Source organism: Aedes albopictus, chromosome 1, assembly GCF_035046485.1.
Source record: "Aedes albopictus strain Foshan chromosome 1, AalbF5, whole genome shotgun sequence".
In the NCBI taxonomy this organism is placed as follows: domain Eukaryota; kingdom Metazoa; phylum Arthropoda; class Insecta; order Diptera; family Culicidae; genus Aedes; species Aedes albopictus.
The window spans coordinates 226762676-226785684 of record NC_085136.1 but is presented as its reverse complement, the minus strand read 5'-3'; the positions used below and the strand labels follow the sequence as shown (position 1 = coordinate 226785684).

At 41.6% G+C, this 23009-nt stretch overlaps 1 protein-coding gene across 1 annotated transcript; it reads left to right on the top strand.

The window, feature by feature from the left end:
• The first annotated feature begins 764 nt into the window (after positions 1–764).
• On the top strand, positions 765–21299 carry LOC109432139 (negative elongation factor A). Its single transcript, XM_019708442.3, has 5 exons — positions 765–1406; positions 2109–4788; positions 4856–5025; positions 5094–5249; positions 20161–21299. The coding sequence occupies exons 1-5, from the start codon at positions 1197–1199 to the stop codon at positions 20362–20364; spliced, it is 3420 nt and encodes a 1139-aa protein (XP_019563987.3). The 5' UTR covers positions 765–1196; the 3' UTR covers positions 20365–21299.
• The last annotated feature ends 1710 nt before the right edge of the window (positions 21300–23009 follow it).

Below are 23009 nucleotides of genomic sequence, written 5' to 3'. Positions count from 1 at the left end.
ACGCGACGACGGCGGCAGCGCGGTGATGTCTTTTGGCGCGCACAATCATCGATCATTGCACGCAGTGATGTCGATCCTGCTGGCCAAAGCATCAATGAAATTGATCGAAACCAATTAAAAAATCCAGTCAAACACATTGGTTATGCGCCATAAAATCAAAAATAATTTGTGGGGTCATTATTTTTTAACTTTTTACCACAACTGTTAGTGAAATACGCAAAGCATTATAATTTACGAAATCTTCACCAAGCGGTCCGCCAGCACTGCTGTTTTAGCAAACATAAACAGTGAGAGAGCGTACCAAAATAATTGGATCATTTCTAGCTTGTTACATAAAAAATCTAACATTTTTCGTGACATTTGGAAATGTTTCTTTGTTATTCATTGAAGTAGAGTAGTTTACTGCTTGAGTTGCTTTCAAATGATTCATATTCTCGAAATGTTTACATTGGAGGTACCGAGACAAAGAGGTACCATTTTTGTTTGTTTGTTTATTGAATTGGTATAGAAAGGCTACACAACTACTATCGTGCTTGATGATTGTTTGGAATAAGAATCAAATAAGAAGAGCAAAATTTGAGCTGACACGCTAAGGGGCCTTAACGGTCATTTGAAATCGACTTTGAAATGGCATCACGCAAGTGGCATTTTCGTGGCGGCACCGCTATGTTCCCATGCCGCTACCAGTGGTGAATATAAAATTTATATAGGTAGGTTTACTCACCACTGATTGTGGCAACTTGTTGTATGGCGGCGCTAGTATAGTCAAAGCTAAAAACATTAAAATTTGAGTTCTTACACAGCTTTCGAGAGTTTGTTTGTTCTAGCTTTTATGTCTGTTCTCCGTGCTTTGGTCTTCATGTCTCAGGTCTTTATCACTTGTTACGCTATACGTTTGCGTTCGTTTTCTGCCCCCAACGATGGACTACGTCTCTGCGAAAGCTGAATCGTTTTCGCCTGATGTGACGCATCACACAAACGGTCCGACACGGGAAAGTGAGTCCATCTTTGTCACCCTTTTGCGTACAGAGGCAATTATCAAAGTGACGCCACAAGTTCTTGTCCGCCACAGTTGCGTGGGAACGTAAGAGACGGGTAGCTGACATTACCCAACCTTGCATGATCGCACACATTTGTAGCCGATCATTTTTTCTCCGCTGCCGCTGTCGTGTCGCAGCAGTCAGTTTTTATTCAAGATGGCGAACGTACGGGATAGCGACATTTCACTGTGGCTACACAATAAGCTTGGTACATCAAACGATTCGTGGATTAGCGGTTCTATCATATCACAGCTGAACAAGGAAGTGCTGCGGAACATCAAGGAGTGTTTTCCGGATCTTCAGACGCAGGTGAAGCTGAAACTGCTGCTTAGTTTTTTCCACATCCCGCGGAGGATTGTCGAAGAGGTAAGCAAAAATATAATGGGTTGTCTCCCTCTGCTAGGGTTGAAGGGGGTGGCGGCAGGCTGGCGAGCGAGCGGATGAAACGGGACAGCGAAACGAACGGTCCGACGAAAGTGCGTTGGTAGTGGTGGTGCGCGCGGGGTTTTCGATTTCGCCACTGGGTGGGTTTGCATGTGTGGAGCGGGCGAAAGAGAAAATGGATTTTGCGTAACGCACACATCGCAGACGGAGAGAGGATTATTCGTCGGTGGTCGTCTCGTAGCAAAAGTTTGTTGTGGCTTTTTTTGCGGAACGAATCGGAATGTTTTGTGGATGGGTGGAAATGTCAGAAAATTGCGAATGTTTTGCATTAGCGATAAATTTATTTTGCGAAACATTCGGCCGACAATGGTTTTTATTACATTAATTTTTAACTGACAGATTTCCGTTGAATAATAAACGGCAATTATACTTTGGGATTTAGTATAAGCATTTTTCGAAGTTGCTGCATGTTCGATCCAGCAACATCGAGCGACTTCAATCTACCTCACTGGGCAGGGCAATCTTTCTGTTTGCTCGCCCACTTTCTGCCAAATTTGTTTATTTGATTTTAAATACTGTCGGGAGTATCATTCGCATCATTATTCATTTGTGTAATTATGGATGAAAAAAATCCAAAAAACTAGTTCAACTTCAATTTTACGAATGTTTCTGTATTACTTGCAGTGGAAAACCGAATTGGACGAAGTGATTGAAGTTGCTGGCCTAGATTCGGAACTATGGGTGTCGATGATTGCGGAAACAATCAAAACCCTCCCGACGACGGGATCCCTCAACACAGAAATCTCCGACTACGAAGAAACCCGACCAATTTTCACCGACATGGTCAACGAGCTGCGGCGGCTGGTGGTTAAAAATGCCGACCTAGGTCTGCTGCCGCTTGAGTGTCAGTATCTCAACAAATCCGCCCTGGTTTCGGTGGTTGGTCAACAGTCGACTCCGGTGAAGCACTTTACGCTGAAAAGGAAACCGAAGAGTCAAAACCTGCGCGAAGAACTGGAGCAGAAGTCAAAGGACGCCCAGAGCTGTCTGAAGAAAATTTCTGCCCCAACAGTGCCTTTGAGATCTCGAGGAATTCCCAGGAAAATGACTGATACCACCCCGCTGAAGGGGATTCCTTCGAGGGTCCCCACCGGGGGATTCAGATCACCAGCAACATCGCAGGGACCTAATCGACCCAGTATGAGTCGGATGCCTGCTGGAAGGAAAGAGGGTGGTGTCAAATTGCTGGAAATAGGAGAACAACCTCTAGGGTATGCTGCAGCCAAGAAGCGGAAAAGGGAACAGGAACGCGAGGAACAGCAGAAGAAGGCAGCTGAACAGGCAAGTGCCCAAGCCAGTCAGGATGTAAAACCGATTATTACGACTCCGACGACATCGACTGTGACAACTACGACTCCGGATTACGCTGCCGGACTTACTGCTAGTACTGTTTACAGTCAACCGGCAACACCTATGCCAGCTACGACGATCAAGGAAACGGTAGTTCCGTCAGTGGCACCGCAACCGGTACAGATTCAGCCACCTCAAGTTGTGGAAATCAAGCAAGAAATCAAACAAGAGATCAAAACGGAGCCAATGTTAACATCTACTGTGCCAGTACAAACTGTTCCGATTGTTTCATCAACTCCGATACAGCACACGGCACCTCCAGTTCCTCCCTTGGCCTACACTTCTCCTCAGCCTCAGAAGCTCATCAGTATCAAAACGGAACCAAGTTCATCTATTCCAATGTCTATTTCCTCCAACCCACCATCTCTGGTTCGGTCAGTAACACTCCCGACTACCACTCATATAAAGACCCAGCCCCAGCACCACTTGCAGCAGCTTCCCACCGTTGCCAGCTCAGTACAAATGATCCAAAATGCCGGAACAACCATCGCCAGCAAACCGACTACAGTTGCTCCAAAGATTGAGATAATCTCGTCTAAAACAATTCAGCCTGGCACCATTCAGGCATCGATCCCTAAATCAACCACCATAATAAACCAGGGCGGAAACATTCTGTTTACTACGAAGCAGGTTCAACCGAATACCACGTCGTCAACCGGCGGAACGACCATCATCCAACAAAAGCCAGGAACCTACGTCCTGAACACATCCCCACCTGGTAAACAAATTAACATCCAACGACTGATCACCAATTCCAACGCAGCCGCCGGAACGCCAACTCTGACAACCACAATCTCCCGGGCTCAACACCAACAACAATTGATTCAAGCTCAACATCAAACCCAGCAACAGCAAATTCAGCAACCAACGACCCCAACGAGAATCGTTCAAATCAAAACGGCACCTACGGTATCTCTGAACAACAGTCAGCTAATGCAGAATATTCCTCCGCTTATCTCAACACAACACCCTGGTTCCGGAACACAGCCAACCATTCTCAACATTCAAACCATTCAACAACAACAGCAGCAACAGCAACAACTACAAATCCAGCAGCAACCCACCACTCCACAGAAGCGAACAATTACAATCACTGCTCAAAGTCCGCAAAACAACAACATGATCGCCACGTCCGTGGCCCAGATCCTCCAACAGCAGCAACAACTTCAACAACAGCAGCAACAACAACAAACCATACAAACTACTTCCATTGTGACCGGTTCTACCCAGCAGCCCAAATACGCTCAAGTTGTCATGTCCCCGAACGTAAAGGGCAAAACCATATTCCTAACCAATCCCTCAAACATCCCCAACGTTCTCAATCAAAAGGGCGTTATACTACGCACGGTGGATCCTTCCGGAAACACCGTCTATCAGCAAATCCCGCTCCAGAATGTTTCCGGTTTGAGCGGGGCCACCATCATCAGCGGTGGTCCCCCGGGCTTGGTTAAAACCGAACCCGACACCAAACCCCAGCTCAGTCAAATCCCGGCCCTGGTCCCTACCAGTTCCCTGCACCAAAACATCCCCGCTTTGACACCGGTTGTGCTCCAGCAGTCACAACAAACGCAACAAACTTCAACCATCCCGGCTTTAATCACCAACATCTCCCAGCAAGGTCAACAACAGCAACAGCAAATCAAGACCTCTCCCCAAACAATGACCATTATCCGACCCGTCACTGGAAATAACGTCCAAACGGTTCTCCCGCAAGGCCTAACCCTCATACAGCGACCGGGTCAACAGCCACAGCTGGTCCAGACCATTCAGGCGGGCGGAGGGCAAACGCAGGTACAGCAGCAGCCCCAAACCCGGACCATCATTACGCAGATCCCGCAGCAGCAACATCAGCAGCAAACACAAGTGCAACCTCAGCGCACCATACAGTTCCAAGCGGCAGGAACTCCGCGGGCCGGAGGTACCACCATACAGTTGGTGCAGCAGCCGCAACAAGGTGAGTGAGCTTTTTGCAGGCCTATTCACAAAAAAACATTGATCACACTATAATCAATTCTTTTCAGAGCGCACCATTGTACAGCAACAGCCACAGCAAATTCAAATCCAGCGAACACAGATCGCCCCTCAGCAGCAACAGGGTACCACGGTCACCATTCAGCAAAATGCAACCGGAATCGGGCAACAGCAGCCGCAGGTTCAACAGCAAGTCACTCGCAAGGGACTTTCCTTATCGGTAAGTTGAAGCGTTTATGTTTCTGCGTTGACCATATAAAGTTAACTTGTTTAAAATTTCGCTTTTAGAACAAACATGTCATAGAAGCGCACGACATGTTCAAGCGCGCCAACAGGGTGTCACGTGTGGAAAAGGCATTGATCCTCGGATTTATGGCTGGTTATCGGGATAATCCGCGGCCAAATCCGGAGAATATCGTCACCATCAAACTGAACGAAAGCCAGGTACGTACAGGTGGATAATATTGTATGAATATGTCAAAATTCCTATCCACAAGTGGAAGTGGAAGAACCGGTAATCAAACCTGGCATTACCTAACTGTTAGTTATTAGACTGGGTCAACATGGCCGATTTTTTGGGACAAAGTTTTTTCGACTCCTATTAACGTCCAAAAGAACTGTACAAAATTTGAAAGCGATTGGTTGCGTCCACATATGGCGCATTGCGATTGAAATTGTTCAATTGGCCGGTCCAATCAACCAATTCTTCTCCAATTCCCTCAAATATGCAAAAGATCTCTCATCGAGTCCTTGATATTACTACTGACTTGCCCATCGTAGCTGTGCAACTGATTGGTTTTACTACTGTATCAGTAGCAGTACCAGGTGAAAAAACGACAACCTGCACAACCAAATTCAAAGCTACATCCGAGCACACTCAGAACCCCGAATATTTCTTGGGGACCTTAATGGTCACCATCCGATTTGGGGTTTCCCCCACGTTGAACCATCCTAGATGATGTACCTCAACATTCTACAACGGGCACTAAGTATTACCGGAGGAGTGGATGGAAGGTATCGTGTGTCCCGTCTACAAAAAGGGCGACAAGTTGGATTGCGGGAATGGGGCACGTTCGGTGTAGTACTAGATTTGTAGTAATGAGCTGAATTTTAGTATGGTGAGAAGGTTAATTCTCCGTTTCTGCCATGAAATGGTGCAAAAAGCGTGGGTATTATAATTCCTTGCCTAATTTAATGCTGTTTGAGCAAAACTTTGGATAACTAGGGTAATTGATCCGATCATGGAGGAGTTAAGCGCTGGGTTAATGTTTAAACCACAATTGTATCGCCCCAAGCAAACTTTTTACATGGATTGAATTGAAAATAATAAAATCCATCCTTAATCTACGGGAAAATAACGAAATATTGCCACTTTGGTGTTGTTATGAGCATTTTATTCGCTTTTATCTGAAAGATCATTGTGTTCCTAATGTTGCGGTATGTGTTCCTAATTTTGCGATATTTTGTTCCTATTGTTGCGGTATCCCATTGAAATCATATGGGATACCGCAACATTAGGAACACTACCGCAACAATAGGAACACAGCAGCAAACACATTTATGAAAATATTTTTTTAAAATAGGTTTTTGGGCAAATCTTAAGCAAACAAATGGTGCAATCTCATAATTTAAGCACCATACATCTATTAAAAATACCTTTTGGTAACATTTCAGTCGAAAAAGTGCTCAATTGCCATTACCGCAACAATAGGTACTACCGCAACGATGGGAACAATTACCTACCCTATGTTGTTTATATTGCAAGAAATGGAGAAAACAACAACACTGTTGTCCAAAGTTTTGCTCAAACAGCATCAAATTAGGCAAGGAATAATAATACCCACGCTTTTTGCACCGTTTCATTGCAGAAACGGAGAATTGACCTTCTCACCATACTAAAATTCAGCTCATTACTACAAATCTAGTACTTCACCGATCTGTCCTATTATCGCGCGATCACACTAATGAGCGCTGCCTACAGTACTCTCTTAAATTTTATGCCGCCGTCTATCACCGATTGTAAGAGAGCTCATGGGGCAATATCAAGCTGGATTTATGGGTGAACGCGTTACAACGGACCAGGTGTTCGCCATCCGCCAGGTGTTGAAGAAATGCCGCGAATACAACGTGCCCACACATCACTTGTTCATCGATTTTAAATCGGCATATGATACAATCGAGCGTGACCAGCTACGGTAGATTATGCACGAATACAGATTCCCGGATAAACTGATACGATTGATCAAGGCGACGATGTATCGAGTGATGTGCGTAGTTCGAGTATCAGGGATACTCTCGAGTTCCTTCGAATCTCGCAAAGGGCTACGGCAAGGTGATGGTCTTTACTGCTTGCTGTTCAACATTGCTTTAGAGGGAGTAATAAGGAGAGCAGACATAAACACGAGTAGTACGATTTTCACGAAGTCCGTTCAGCTGATTGGTTTCGTTGATGATATTGATAATATTGCTCGTAAATATGAGACGATGACGGAAACGTACATCCGACTAAAGAGTGAAGCCAGGCAAAGTGGATTATTCATTAAAGTGTCGAAAACAAAGTACATGACAGCAAAGGGCTCCAGGGAGGAATCGCCACGCACGCCACCTCGAATTTATATCGACGGTGATGAAATCGAGGCGGTTGAAGAATTCGTGTACTTGGGCTCACTGGTGACCGCCGACAACGACACCAGCAGAGACATTCAGAGGCGCATTGTGGCAGGAAATTGTGCTTACTTTGGACTCCGCAGAACTCTACGATCGAATAAAGTTCGCCGTAACACGAAGTTGACTATCTACAAAACGCTGATTAGACCGGTCGTTCTCTATGGGCACGAAACATGGACCCTACGTGCAGAGGACCAACGCGCCCTTGGAGTTTTTGAACGGAAGGTGTTGCGTGCCATCTACGGCGGAGTGCAGATGAAAGACGGGACTTACAGAAGGCGAATGAACCACGAGCTGCATCAGCTGCCAGGGATGGCATTCACCATTTGCAAAGAGTTACATTCACTTGCTACTATCTCAGTTCATAAGCATGCTATCAAAAAACAATGTATGGATGACTTCTACCTTATAGTTTTATCTGAAAGTTTGCCGAATAGCATAAGGGTCGCACACGCATGCTTAACTCGTGAGCGAGCTGTGAAAGCAACTCTCCACGCCGTGAATGTAAATTACATGCTTATGAACTGAGATAGTAGCAAGTGAATGTAACTCTTTGCAAATGGTGAATGCCATCCCTGTCAGCTGCTGAGAGAACCAATCATCGTCCATACAGCGAAAATCGGAGGCTACGGTGGACGGGTCACGTCATCAGGATGTCGGATAGCAACCCGACTAAAATGGTTCTCGAGAGTCGTCCAACCGGTACAAGAAGACGTGGTGCGCAGCGAGCTAGGTGGGTCGACCAAGTGGAGGACGATCTGCGGACCCTACGCAGAATGCGGAACTGGAGACAAACAGCCATGGACCGAGTGGAATGGAGACGGCTACTATGTACAGCAGAGGCCACCCAGGCCTTATCCTGATCGGTAAGGTAAGTATCAGCGGCCTCCATTTGCTTTGCTCGAAACCTGCAATGGAGCGCCAGGTCATACCTCCATAGAAGCGACCACTTCCCCATACGAATCACTTTAGCCACCGGGGCATCCATCCCACAAACAACCAGACGATCTAGATGGAAGTACGACAAAGCAGACTGAGTGAAAGATCCGAGCATTAATGCGAAATCGCTCTGCATAAACCATCTTCGAGTTCACTTCGACTATCTAAGACGCCGCCAAGCACTTCATCCCACGAACATGCTCCAATCCTGGACGTTCGATTCCCGTTCTGGTCGGGAACATTTTCTCGACTCCCTGGGCATAGTGTATCATTGCACATACTTGCTACACAATGTACAAATTCATGCAATGGCAGGCATAGAAAGCTCTTCAATCAATAACTGTGAAAGTGCTCAAAGAACACTAAGTTGAAGCGAGACAGGTCAAGTCCCAGTGGGGACGTAGAGGCATAAAGAAGAAGAAGAAGGAGAAAGTTACACGTTGGTGATCTGATACAACCAAAGCAGCTGTCAAGGCAAGATGGAAAGCACTTCGCAGACTTCGGCCCCTCCCATTGGATCACCCCGAAAGGGATTTGGCGATGCTTAACAACGATTGCCAGCAAATTAACATCAAAGCCAAAAACGAAACTTGGAAAGATTTCCTCGAAAGCATGAATGCATCACAAACCTCAGCAGCAGTGAAGAGAATTGTCAGACAAAAGAGGCACAAAACAAGCAACAAAGAAGGTGCGACGATTACTCTTTATCCCTACTGGTAACAGATAATGACATGATTTTGAATTATTTGTGGCAGACAAAACGGAAGCTGAATTTGTTGCGTACTTTTCAACTCGTGAATAATCAATTATTACTAACCCAAAGTCGAAACTGTTTGATGATAGAGCTTCACCAGAGTTGCAGTGTTTACCGACTCGAAGTTACCGTTCAAAAATCGCAATGCAATGCTTCAAAATTTTTAATCGCGTGGTGTACGATGTTAATCCCATTATTTTCAAGTTGGGACAAACTTATGTCGCATGGGTTGGTTTGTCGCAACAAATACAGGTTGCGATATTGTCATTATTGTTGCGCAATGGTTGAATTTTGATTCACTGCTCAGCAGAGCTTTGGAATCGCATCCATGCGTTAGACGGGAAACGGAAATTTGTACCACTCACACTACATGTACAGGATTCTGTTGTGATCGATCCAAGCGATGTGGCCAACAAGCTTGGCAAATACTTCTCTAGCTTTTCGGCCATCGATGGATATGAAACTAATCCATAGGAAGCTTCATCGTTTCTCCACACACTGCAGACTCAGCGTTGGGCCAGTCATTCTGATCCAGAGAGATGGCCTTTGCCCTTGCACGCAGTAGTGGTAAATCAGCAGGTCCTGATGAGATGAGTCCTCTATTGAAAAACCTACCGAGTGTAGGTAAGCTCGCCCTTTTAAACCTGACATCTGACTTAACGATATGTTTCCGGACATCTGAAGTCACTGGTGCCAATTCCAAAGGCTGGGGGTATTTGCCTCATGACCCATCCGAATACCGTCCAATCTCTCTGACCTGTTGTGCCGTAAAGATTTTGAAAAGAATGGTCCACCGTCGAATCAAACAATAGCTAGAACCCAACAAAATTTTAGACCCTTGCCTTGACAACATGCTTCCCGTCAAGGTTTCGGAACATCTTACATACTTTACTGAACACAGCAATGTTCTTCAGGAAGCGTCTAATCAAGGACACCACGCGGAAGCCATCTCACTGGATATTTCTAAAGCGTTCAATCGTACATGGACACCTTTCGTTCTAAGGCAACTAGAAAACTGGGGCATATGCGGACATACGCTGAATTTCGTTCGTAACTTTCTCTCTGAACGGTCTTTCCGGGTCGTTATCGGAAACACTAAATCGTCTTCTTTCGCCGAAGAAACTGGCGTTCCACAAGCGTTTGTCTTGGCAGTGACGCTCTTTCTCGTGGCAATGAACGGAATATTTGATTCAATACAGGATAATATCAAAATCTTTGTCTACACCGTGGCGAAATGGGCATCTGACACTGGTTTCCAGCTCTTAGTTAGTAAATGAGTTAGATGTCACATCTGTTTACTCTCGGTCCACCTATAACAATTGAAGGACAGGCAATTCCACTTTGTAAGTCGATCCGCATTTTGGGAGTACTGTTGGGCAGTACGCTGTCTTTTCGCCACCCAACCATGAGTAGAGGACAGAATCGCCGAAAATGACGCAGGTCACACAGTTGAACTTAAATCACTGTAAAGCCGCGCAGCAGTTGTTGTGACAGTCTGCATCGCAGTCGAGTAAAGACATCGCACTACTTTCGGACCCATATCGCATTCCTCCCGATAATGGGAACGGATAAGGCTAATAAGCGGCGATCTGTACGGCCAGTCGGTACCCGGTTCAAGAGATAATCTCCACGACGAGCGAGGGCTTCGCAATTGCGAAAACCGATGGGGTCTACTATTGCAGTTGCTATGCCTCCCCAGGTGGCCGATAGAGCAGTTCTCGTCCATGCTAGACTCGCTAGTAAAAGCGCACTAGTAGGATTGAGTCCCTTGGTCATCGGTGGAGACTTCGGTGGGGACTTTAACGCGTGGTCGGTCAAGTTACTACCCCACTTCTATAGCTCAACGAACGAGAGCTATATGGCGGGATTAAACGTCGAGGTTGCGAATGTAGGCGGTACAAGCACCTATAGGCAAATCTAACCACAGAGAACAGACATCCAGGCTACACGGTAAAAAATCTGCATTGTGATATGAACGGATTGGCACTTGAATTCGCACTACTGTTTAATCAGTTTGTTATCAATTAAATATCATTCGTAAAAGAACATCCAATGCCTCTTCAATTTTAATTGAACTTCACTTCAATTCGTTGTTGACAATGTTTTGAATTCGAATCTAGAATTAAAAAAAAAAGTGCTCATTGCACCCAGATTCGATACCAAGACCCTGAGATTCACGATCATCTGTTTTACCACTACACTACTTCACACCTGTTAGTGAGATTTGATTCGAAGCGAAACACTTTCTACCACCTGTCATCTATATTTACTTTCATACCCAAAACAGTCATTATCAAATCAACAGCTTTTCACTTTGGATCGTATTGCTTTTTACAGTAGTGCAAATTGAAGTGATTTTTAGATAATTTCTCCGGTGGATTTGTTTTGGTTCTCAAATCAACACTGACAGCATTGCGATTTCAAAGGAAAAGCCTTTCTGATCATGCTGATTGGGATGTTGAATAGTTAAGGGATTTTTCCCTTACATTGAGCGTGCAGAATTTTTATCGTGTAGAACAAATTTCATTCAGAAAGTTGTGTAAGGATTTGAATCTTCACTTGAGTAAGGTTGCAAACCAATATACGATGACAACACTAACGCCGCCAAACACCATATTGCCACAGTCAGTGGTGAATTGAAACCTTTCAAGTGGTGAATTAAATTAGCATGGCAAATTAACCGATTGCAGCGCCACGCTATTGCCACTTGTGTTGCCGATTTCAAATGGCCGTTAAATTCCTTACACAGTTTCGGAACTGGACTTGGATGTCTGTTCTCTGTGATCTAACGGAAGCTAACGATCCCTCCGCATCTGGTGGCAGGAATGAGAAACCTATGAAAAGAGTGACTCCGCCAAAATTTGCCATGGCGCAGCATAGGCAAACTGCACTTTTTTCATTTTTTCATATCGAATTCAGCATCGTAGAGAAACAAACAAGCACTTTTTGAAAAGAAAATCTAATTCTCTTTGGGGGAGTTAGCTTACCTACAGTGTCGGACGTAGCAGTAGGAACACTAGCCGGCTGGTGGTCTTGCTGTTTGGTTCGACACTGTATTCTTCCGGCCATCACATCTTGTAGTTTTTATACTCCTGTATATTAATGATCGTGATGTGACACCTGGTGCTGAAAAGGCACTGATTATCTGACAATCCAATTTGCCCGGATTGTGTGTCTCAGAAGATTACTCCAAATAATATTCCGTCAAAGTATCACAAAAGAATATAGTTGACAATTTGCCTTATTGGCGGTATGGAGTTAATCCCTGAGCTGTAGATACAAGGCCAAGTTCCCCTGGCAAGGTGCCAAATTGGTAAGCTTGGATAATTGTTTATTGTCAAGCGTCGTAGTACCGTGTGCGCACCTAACTTTGCGCAGGTCCAAACTTTGCGCATTCTTGTAAAATAACGAAACAAATAACTAAATGTCAACATATTTACCAGTTTAATCATTGCACTAGCATTGTGTAAACATAAACATTATTTGACAAATATTTAATTGCCATAAAATCATTGTTTATGTTGAATAATAAACAAAAAATACACAAAAATGTCAAAATTTGCCTCGCCTTAACACGGTTGCCAAGAAGTAACTCTACTAAAAATCAACATTTTCCTCGATAAAACTGTGCAACGATGATTAATTTTGCAGTTAATTGACAAAAAAGGTGATATTCTAGTAATATCAATCACAGTTCGTAATATTTTTTTCAATTTAATTAGTAAATAGTGGTGCGCAATGTTTGGAACCATTATTTGCCCTGTGTTCCTAATTTTTGCGCACTTTCAGTAAATGCATGTTGAACGTTAATACATGACATATGAACCATTCAAATATTATGTAACACTAGTACTGATAATTTCAGGCCTGCCTCTCCACCATGTAGCAGATTTTGTATAGAAATTAGTAGAAAATTGTATGAACCGTAGCACTACGGCACTCTCCATCTGTCTACAATGAGACGTGATTTGTGAACAGTCCTTCATTTGGATTTTCCGGTGGTCAATGTTAGGGACGCTTCAAATATGACGTCCACCATTTTTTTAGATTTTTAGAACCCCCTCTTCCCCTGGGCCACCCCGTCACGCTTCATAGTATACCTAATACATGGCATATCACACTTTTTCAGACAAGTCCAGCCCCCTCCCCCAAAGATGGACGTCATATTTAAATAACCCCTTATTGTTCCTATCCGTAATGGTCACTTCATTTATCAGGAAGCTTTTACCTTTGACCGAGCCACAGGAAACAACCCCTCATGAAGTTTGGATTGTTCACACGGTAGGTGCCTAGTACGAACCGCAGACGAAATTAAGAACTCCAGAGGCCTCCGTTCCCCCTTCCTCGTAGGACAAAGTTTTTCAACAAAGATCAATTAAGGGCACACTACCTGATCTGAATTACTTTAGTTTCATGGGCAAATATTAAATAATAGCATTTTTGATTACTTTTTTGAACAATTCAGAGCATGCGCAAAGTTAGGCACACTATGCGCAAAGTTAGGAACAATCGAAGATTTTGTGCGCAAAGTTAGGAACAAGGCAATGAAATAGTTTTTCTATTTTAAGTATTTTTTGGTTAATATTATGATTTTTTTTTATATTGCAGATTCAAAGAAAGATCATTAGTCTATCGTATGAGCATGTTGTTCATGATATATTTTGTTTGTTTGTATTTTTTATAACGACTAGAAATTTGATTTTTCTTAACTGCGCAAAGTTTGGTACATACACGGTAAACTAATAATTAAAATAATGATTGAGGGGGTTAGTAGCAAACGGATGTAAGTGACATAATCCCACTTTCGAGTAAATCTGGTTTAATTTTTTTCACCAATTTTTCATCTCATACAAAATGTATGGAGTCTCAAAATCGACCCAATTCTCAATGATTTATTGTAATTTTTCTATTCATCGTAAAAATAGTCTTAAGAAAGTTCCTGACAGGTTGAAACCTGAAGAATTTTTTGATATGTTAAGCTCAAAATCGACAAAATGGTCACTTTACACCCCTTTGGCTCTGGGCCCCTTAATTTATTCGACTCAAATATTTCCTTTTCTCCTCTGGCTTCATCCTATCCAACGTGACCCTATCCGACTCCAAATAATTAGACTGTTGTCTATTCACACGCTTGATGTTGCCATGCCTCCAGCATGAATTTAGGCACTGTCGCATGACCTAACAACAGTTGTCTAAGTTCGTACACTTTAATTTCTAAAAAACGGTGGAAAGGAAAAAAAACTGCATCTATCTTGTAGCATGTCAAGTAGAACCTTGTAATTATTATTTATACCGATTAAGAATTGCATTCTGCAAATTGCATTGTTCACAACACTATACTAATATATGTGGGCCGCGGAGCTGTGCGGTCCAGCATTTCCTTTATTTTTGTCTTTATTCCAGAAAACGCCTTTGTTTTGAAGACAACTTATCCTGGTACACTTACGAAGTTCCCCAATACAAACGGGAATTATCCGGAGCAATCAAGTTAAGTACAAACTTTTATAAACAGACACGCAACTCTTTCTACTACTATGCAAATAGAATATTCATGTGTTTGCTTGTTCATGACTTTCGTGTCGGCGCGGAATATTTTCCTGCCGTACTTTACATTTCTTCAATTTACCTTTAAATAACTGATCTTTAAATTTTGTATAAAAACTTGTATCTCAATTATTTCCATCATATTAGTTTTCTGATATTTCAGAATTTTCAAAGCATTATGGTAGAAAGAGTTGGTGTCATGATCTAAGCAAAACTTGAAACTGAAAACTCCTTATTTCCCCCTAAGGGTTTTAGGGAGGGGCGGGACATTCGAGCCTACTCATCAGTGGAAAGGACTTGCTATGCTAATCGGTTTAGCATAGGGCAGATACAAGTCTACTGGTAGACGTATCGCCCAGCGATTCAACGCAGATTGGCCACGGCCCGGGGGTGCGTTGATTATAACAGAATAACAGAATAACAGAACAGAAAATCTAATTCTCTTTCAAATGCGCTTAGATCCGGTAGGTACTTACGAACAACTTATGTGATTAATTTGAGGAGCTCTTGCTATGCCTCCGGCGGGCAATCTTCCGGATTTTTTGTTAGCTAGCCAATCCGGTGTCTGTTGCCGTGGGCATCGAGATTGATGATAATAGAAGCCATTACCAATGGAAAATAGCAACCACCAAGGCAAAATATGAGTTAATTTTGAAAACGAAAAATTGAATTTTTGATGTAAACAAACGATTTTTACCTTATCTCGCTTAGCGCCTCTACAATTGGGGGTCATCCGAATTCACCTATAGCAGGAACGGATCTGGTACGTTTGGCATAAGAACATTTGGCATAAGGACGTTTGGCATAAAGGACATTTGGCATAAAAGATGTTTGGCATAAAGAATATGTCAAATATATTTGCCCTTTGAAAAAAAAAGAACAGCCTTCAATGGAAAGAAGGCAAACTTGTTAGAGGTGCGTTATATTGGATCTCTTATTTTCGAAATAACCTTTTGCTTCCATGAATTTGATTTTTTCCGGAAGGGGAATGTTCCTTCTTTAACGATACAAGCAATTTAGATTCCGGAAATGGTTCTTTCCAGCGGGTCTGTGTCATTTGGCATAAAGTCTTTTGGCATAAGGCCGTTTGGCATAAGGTTACTTGGCATAAAGACATTTGGCATAACGATCATTTGGCATAATGGACACTTGGCATAATAAAGAAGGGTGCATTTCGATTATGCCAAATGTCCATTATGCCAAATGACCGTTATGCCAAACGTCTTTATGCCAAGTGACCTTATGCCAAACGACCTTATGCCAAATGACACATTCCACGCGTTACGTTTTGCGAGAGAATCACACTTTTGCTTCCAAGCAATGTTTTGTTGTTAAATACATGCGAACCAGCATATCAATCGATCAGATTTGAATAGAAGATTCATTTTATGCTTTTTATTTGGGAATTGGATCTTTGTACTTCGAAAGAAATCAAGAAATGCAGCGTAACGGGACACCATCGTAAAAAATGACGAATTTTGACCAAACGGCAAGAAATATGGTACTTTCTAGAAGCAGTTCTTAAAGTTTCAGGAACAATTCGAAGAATATAAGTAATAATCTTCATTTTGGTACAAAAAGAACCAAAATCGACAGCAAGAGCCCGGAAATATCGATCAATAAAGTTCAAAAACCGCGGTGGAGAAGTGCGTGGAATGTGTCAAATGACTTTATGCCAAATGTCCCGCTCCCCTTTCCAGCAAATCATCCTTGTTTGCATATAATATCTAGCAAAAATAATGCATTAAAATGTATCCTTGCACTTCTTTAGAATACTTTCCCTTCTATTATGTTAAGTATGTAGTTCATTTTTTACTGAAATCATTTTATGCCAAACGTCCTTTATGCCAAACGTACCAAACACCTTTTCGACACCTTATGTTAGCAGCAATATGTTTTAGAAAAACACTTCGAGTTCAGTTTCGCAGCATGTGCATTTATTAACGCTTGAAACCTGACTGACTATCGCTTCGCTCAGCGGAAGTTGGAATCACCTACACCTCATCTGCAAGAAATTTAGATTCTCTTTATAATAAACAAGACAGTTTGACACATGGTTTGGGGCGTTTCTCTTTGCTATAAACGGTATCGGTATAAGCTAATTGCTATAATGTAGAAAAGCTGTTGCGTACGCCGAGAAACAAGAATGGGAACACTCACTTGCAAAGAGTTACACTCACTTGCATTTTTCTCTGCTCATAAGCGTGCAATCAAGAAACGATGTATAGAAGACTTTTGCCTTATGGTTTTGTCTAAAAGTTTGCCGAATAGAGTACAGGGCGCACACGCATACCGAAGTCGTCAGGGATCTGCGAAGGCAACTCTCCACGAGATGAATGTAAATTACACTCACCTTGTGGAGAGTCACTTTCACAGCTCTGTAACGACTTTGGGATAGGTACTTGTGCGACCTTTACTCAATTCGGCAAAGTTTGAGACAAAACCACAAGGCAAAAGTCGTCCATAGGGTAGGACGGGGCAAGTTTTACTACTTTTATGATGAATTTTGCCCAAACAACTTTATAATTCGTTAGAATAATGTTCATCCTGTTTGTAAACCTGATAAAAGGTACTTCATAATTAAAAAATATCGTCAAATTAGTCAATAGCATGGATTTATAGCATTTTCTTATAAGAAATCATCAGAATAAATTAAGGTTTTTATGTCAGAATCAAATTTTTACCACAATTCTGGTTATCAGCCAACATTACTAGCTTACTGCGAAGCATTTCAATTTACATTAGAAAATATTTTCTAAAAACCCCTGGCCAAGTTCGCAGGGGTTGACGGTATTAAAGTGAAGGACAAGGTTGCAACCATTCATTTGCAAAGATTTACATTAATTTGCTATTATCTCAGTTCTCCTTCACGTTTCATTTTGATTATTGTAATGTAGTGTTCTTTAGTGAAACATATCACCTTTTTAACACTTTAATGCGCCTCCAACGGTTCATCACGAACCGGCTGCTGCAGATAGAGTATGGCTGATCATATGCATCAGACATGCTCGATAAACACGGAGGAACCGCCAGGGCTCAGTAGAGTCTATTCCCAAGCAATAGTTCCAAATCGGTTGGATTTGAGAAGGTTTTGATGATCGTTAAAATCCTAATAAAAGTTTTATAGGATTTGTGACTGGTTTTGGAACCTTTTACAGCCAGCTGACTTCAAAATGTTGTTTGGGCTCTATTTCCCACGTTTCTCGGTTGATTTTGATTAGTAATTTATTAATGTCATAGTCACTTTTTCGAATTTCTACAATGTTATACTTTATTATATTTTGTTTAAATAAAGCAATTAAAATCAACCAAAAAATTAATAGTGGGAAGGAGATTTGCAGCACTTAATTGTGCTGATAGATTCGAAGCTAACGTGCGAACACTTGACGTGACAGTTTGGACTGGACAAAAAACTGACTGCTTTTTATTAACTGAACAACGTTACTTTTGTATGACTAGGTTGACATTTCTAGGCCACGCATGAGAAAATGACATAGTTTACCTTGATAGGACCGATAGGACAGAACGAATTTGAATATTTTTCATAGTATTTGTAGGGGGATGAATACATAATAGTTGACAAGCAATTTTTGTTTATCTCTTAGATCATGTTATGACACCAACAGAAAAAAATATTAGAAGTTCAGTTACATGTTTCTGTAGGTTTTGGACCGATAACATTTTAAGGACACAAGAGATGAACACAGAGAAGTAAATATCAAAAAAACAATTTGACACAGAATCGACTATATTTTAACATACGGGTTCGACTGATTCGATGAATCTGTCTAGAAGTAACTAGAAGACAATTGACGCTAAGATTGGAAAAAAAGCTTGCAGTTGGGACTATACTACAATAATGGCCGATAGGAAACAATGCGCTAGACAGCATTAATATTCATTTTTTAATATTTAGTATGTGCATGACGGAACAACTAGCAGGACACAGTTCCAGACGTCTCTTTTTAATAACGATATTCAGCATATTTCCAATAAAACTACACTTCAATAAAGCAAAGACTAAAGCTGCTATGATAGAACAGATCAGAATGACTTAATTGACTTATTGACTATTGGAGATCTATTTCGAATAACTGACAAATTGACAAGAACCTTACTAAATACATGGACCATACTACAAAAAAACCAATTGACAAAAAGAAAAAAGGGGAAACTTTTATTAAAACTATTTTTGTTCAACGCAGGCCAAAACAGTGTCGACTTGGGCCACGCACGCCTACGTACTTCTGTGTGTTGAAACAAAAATAGAGGCTCCTAGAAGCAAATGTAGGGAAAGGGTGCGGTGTAGAACATAAGCACAGTGTTGCTACCGCCGTAATCACTTTGAAAAAAAAAAAAAAAAAGAAAATATTTTCTAAAAACAAACATTAAATTTTATTCAATTTTAGTTATTTACCTATAGTGGGGCAAGATGAGCACACATATATATTATGAAATTATTGTAATCCACTCAATAGTGCCGAACATAGGTTTCCGTAACCTCTGCAACTATTTGATTGCGTATATTCCTAAAAATAAGCAACTTAATAATCGTTTATTGTTTTTCGGCTCATTTTGTCAATAATCTAAAAAAAAATTGATAATTTTAGAACGTGATAATAAACAAGGTTCACTATATCAATTACTGTATGGCCAATTTATTGTTAAAATATTGGGATTTTAATAAAGTGCTCTTCTTGCCCCGTAGGGGTGCTCGTCTTGCCCCGTAGCATGTTCGAACTAACCATAAAACATCTTTTTTGTTTAGTCAAATAAATCATCCTTAATGTGAATTTTGAACCCTCCCATGTTTATGGGTGATAGAAAACATGATATAGAAAAGCACTACTGAGAAGTACTTTGAAAAATTGTGTTAATTTTCAATAAACTCAACGTGATCCTTAGGGTGCTCATGTTGCCCCGCCCTACCCTACATCGTTTTTTGATTACACGCTTCTGAGCTGAGAAAATAGCAAGTGAATATAACTCTTTGAAAGTGAGTGTTCCCATCCCTGCCGAGAAAGCCTAAGGAAGTGAAAGGATCTTCCTCCTATCGGAGGGGTGCAAAATCCTCCACACGGTAGCCAACGTAGATCTCTTCCCAATAGCCAAGTTATACTGGTACGGAGACAAGAGTTGGCATTCACGAACATCAAGATTTAAACGCCGTGTAAATCTTAAAAAAAAATACGGTCAGATGATACGTTCGTACTACTAGCTAATTTTATCAAGTAATATCTGCTGTTTCTGTTAACTCTTGGAATATTCCACTTACTGTCGGGTCCCTTGTTGCAACATGACCGTCCGTGCTGCGCTCATCTTTTTTGCTTGGATAGAAATCTCGCGCACTTTTTTAATAAGCGCTTTCCAAAATTACGGTATGAATGCGTCCCGACTACATTACAAGGATCGCAATAATCAATCAAACTTAAATGTCCTTCACTTTTCCAGGAAAAGGTTCTCCAAGCGGACGACACGCAAGCCGTCATGCTGGTCGAGTCGCTCATTACCCTGGACTACAACACGGGCGAGTGGAAGACGTTCCGAAAGTACCGCGAACTGGATCCCTCGCAGCAGCATGACGCGACAGTGGGTGGAACCACCACCGGTCAGGGTCAGCCAGCGACAGCCCAGCAAAACTCGGTGGTTATTTAATATTTAGCGTAGCAAAACAAACAAAAGCGTGATAGTCGAGCCGTGAAGAAGGAGTAGATTAGTAAGGAATGAGTGTGGGTTCAAAAGTATAACTATTTAGTTGGTAGGATATGCCTTGCAGTATGTGGGAAATTCAGAATAAATGCGTCGTACTGTGTAATTGTAATTATATTATGCGTTATGTTATATCTACTTTTTCTATTATTGAAAATGATATCCCTCTGTTGTTGTAGTTGCTATGTATCGATGGCATATATAGGCATAAAGTGCAAATATCTATTTTCATCTCATGAAATAAAATCCACGCTGTATTAGGGACCGCAGTACTGAAAAGCTTAGGTACTAAAGGTAGAAAACCAACATAACAATAGGAGCCAATATGCCGTATACTTTCAAATCAGGAAACAGTCGAATCATTTGCGTGTTGGAAACCTAAGCTAAAATCATAGTGTTAGAAAACAAATATCCACTCAGAAACAATAGAAGCTACACTGGAATCGTCACCACTGGTTCTTATTTCCTATAACTGCTAATCGGACTAGTGTTTCCTCATCCTTATCCGGCAAATTATTGTATAAAGAACGCAGAGTTAATTGGTATGTGCCGTGTATAGATGCAGGACTCTGTCAATGCTTGAGAATCCATTCGTAGTGACCACCCACATGGGAATAGACGAAGAAACAAGAAAATACGGTTCGACAAATACAGCAGCAGTAGCGGAAGTTTTTATGTTAGTAGTAAAATGAACTATTGAAAATTATTATGTACAATTACTAATCGCTAAAAATGCTAAAAGTGAAAACGATAAAACAGCATGCAGGAAATAATATTGATTATTGAAATATTATTTTATCATCTCTTTAGGATAAAAAAAGTACGATGATTGTGTATATTCCAAGAAGTGCAGCCGTATAAATTGCAAAAAAGTGTAAAAATAGCTTTCATTTTGTAAGTTTGTTCTGATTGTGAAATTCCCATGACCGTGCAATTTTGATTCATGAGAAAAAAAAACTGATCCCCATTTCCACGGCTTCTACGGTTAGGACCACTAGCGGAGAGCCGTGTGCTGAGTGAGCGACTTCAGACTTCAATGGGATGGAGAAGACATGCGAGGGCATTAAATGGTTGAATATGTATCAGTCAACGTGGATTGCGAGGATTGAAGCAGTCCAGAGATTGTTTGTTCGTGCAGCGCTAAGGCACTTACCATGGCGTGATCCCATCAACTTACCGCACTATGAGGACCGCTGCAGACTACTCGGTTTATCCACGCTAGAAAATAGAAGGAGTGTAGTCCAAGCTGTGTTTATCGCCAAAATTCTGCTCGGAGAATCGGATTCCTCGGTGTTACTAAGTCAGCTCCATATCTACGCACCCGAACGGATTCTTTGCGAACGTAACTTCCTGAAGCTGGAACAGAGGAACTCATTGTATGGCGAACATGACCCTATCCGCTTTATGACGGCTAAGTTCAACAAAGTGTATGCAGTCTTTGACTTCAATGTTTCGTCGACCACTTTCAAGAACCGCTTGAGGGAATGGTTTCGATAAGCGGCAGGTGAGTAATATTCCATCACCTGTACAGTTTGAGAATTTTTCTACCCGTTTGTTTTTTTGTTTTTCACACATATGCTTCAAACTCCCATTAGAATGGAAAAATATTCAAATTGACTTTTTTTTACCTAATAGTTAGGTAATAATAATAAGGTAAATTATTGACACTGTTTGTTAATTGTATTGTATTTTGTAATTTTATACGTGTAATTTGTTGTGTATGCTTGTTTTGTGAAAAGATATAGGGTTTTTACGCCGATTTGAGTAAGTTATGAGAACAATTCACTCAAATCGGCTTTTCCCTATCCCTTATATTCATTAGGACCAGCTAGGTCAGATGAATAAATAAATAAATAAATGAAATCCTCTTCCACCGAATGAAACCTAAGCCCATGGTCAATCCGATAGAGACAGGGGCCAGGGAGCAAAAGCATATGTGGGGCAGTTACTCACTACGCAGCAGAGGGAAGATTGCTGGCAAGTGGTAGACCTGAACACCAGCGCAGCAGAGGAAAGTGAAGAGGTTCATGGCGGCGCAATCTGGACAAGAAAGTAACTAATTGACAGAGGTTGACATGGCCAGTCGATGATCGCACAACCATGAAAGTAGGGGAATCATCAAGATAAGTATAAAACTTATAAAGCAAAACTATTTCAATGACCCGATAATTCCCATGACAGCCCCGGTGTTGCACAGAATCATTCACGACAAGATGAAAAGCGTGCAGTGAAAAGTGTATATAATAAATTAAACGTCATAGTGATACTCAAAATCCCAATCACAACACAACAGCGCGGATTTTGCGAATTTCGCGGATTTCGCGATTTTTGCGGATTTACCTCTAGAATTTGACCTTTTAGTTAGTTAGAGCCACATCATTTTTTGCAGACCCCTCGATTTTGGCCAAATTGTGGCTCATTTAACCCAGTCATAGTGTGCCGCGCCTATTGACGGAAGTGAAAATTTTTCGCTCCCGTCATTTATTTTCAATTTTTTAATCCAATTTTTGTAATTTTTAAATCCTGATGTTCGCGATTAGTGTGTCAATTTTGGTTGCGAATGTGATGAAAAGAATGTTGGTGTGATCCAG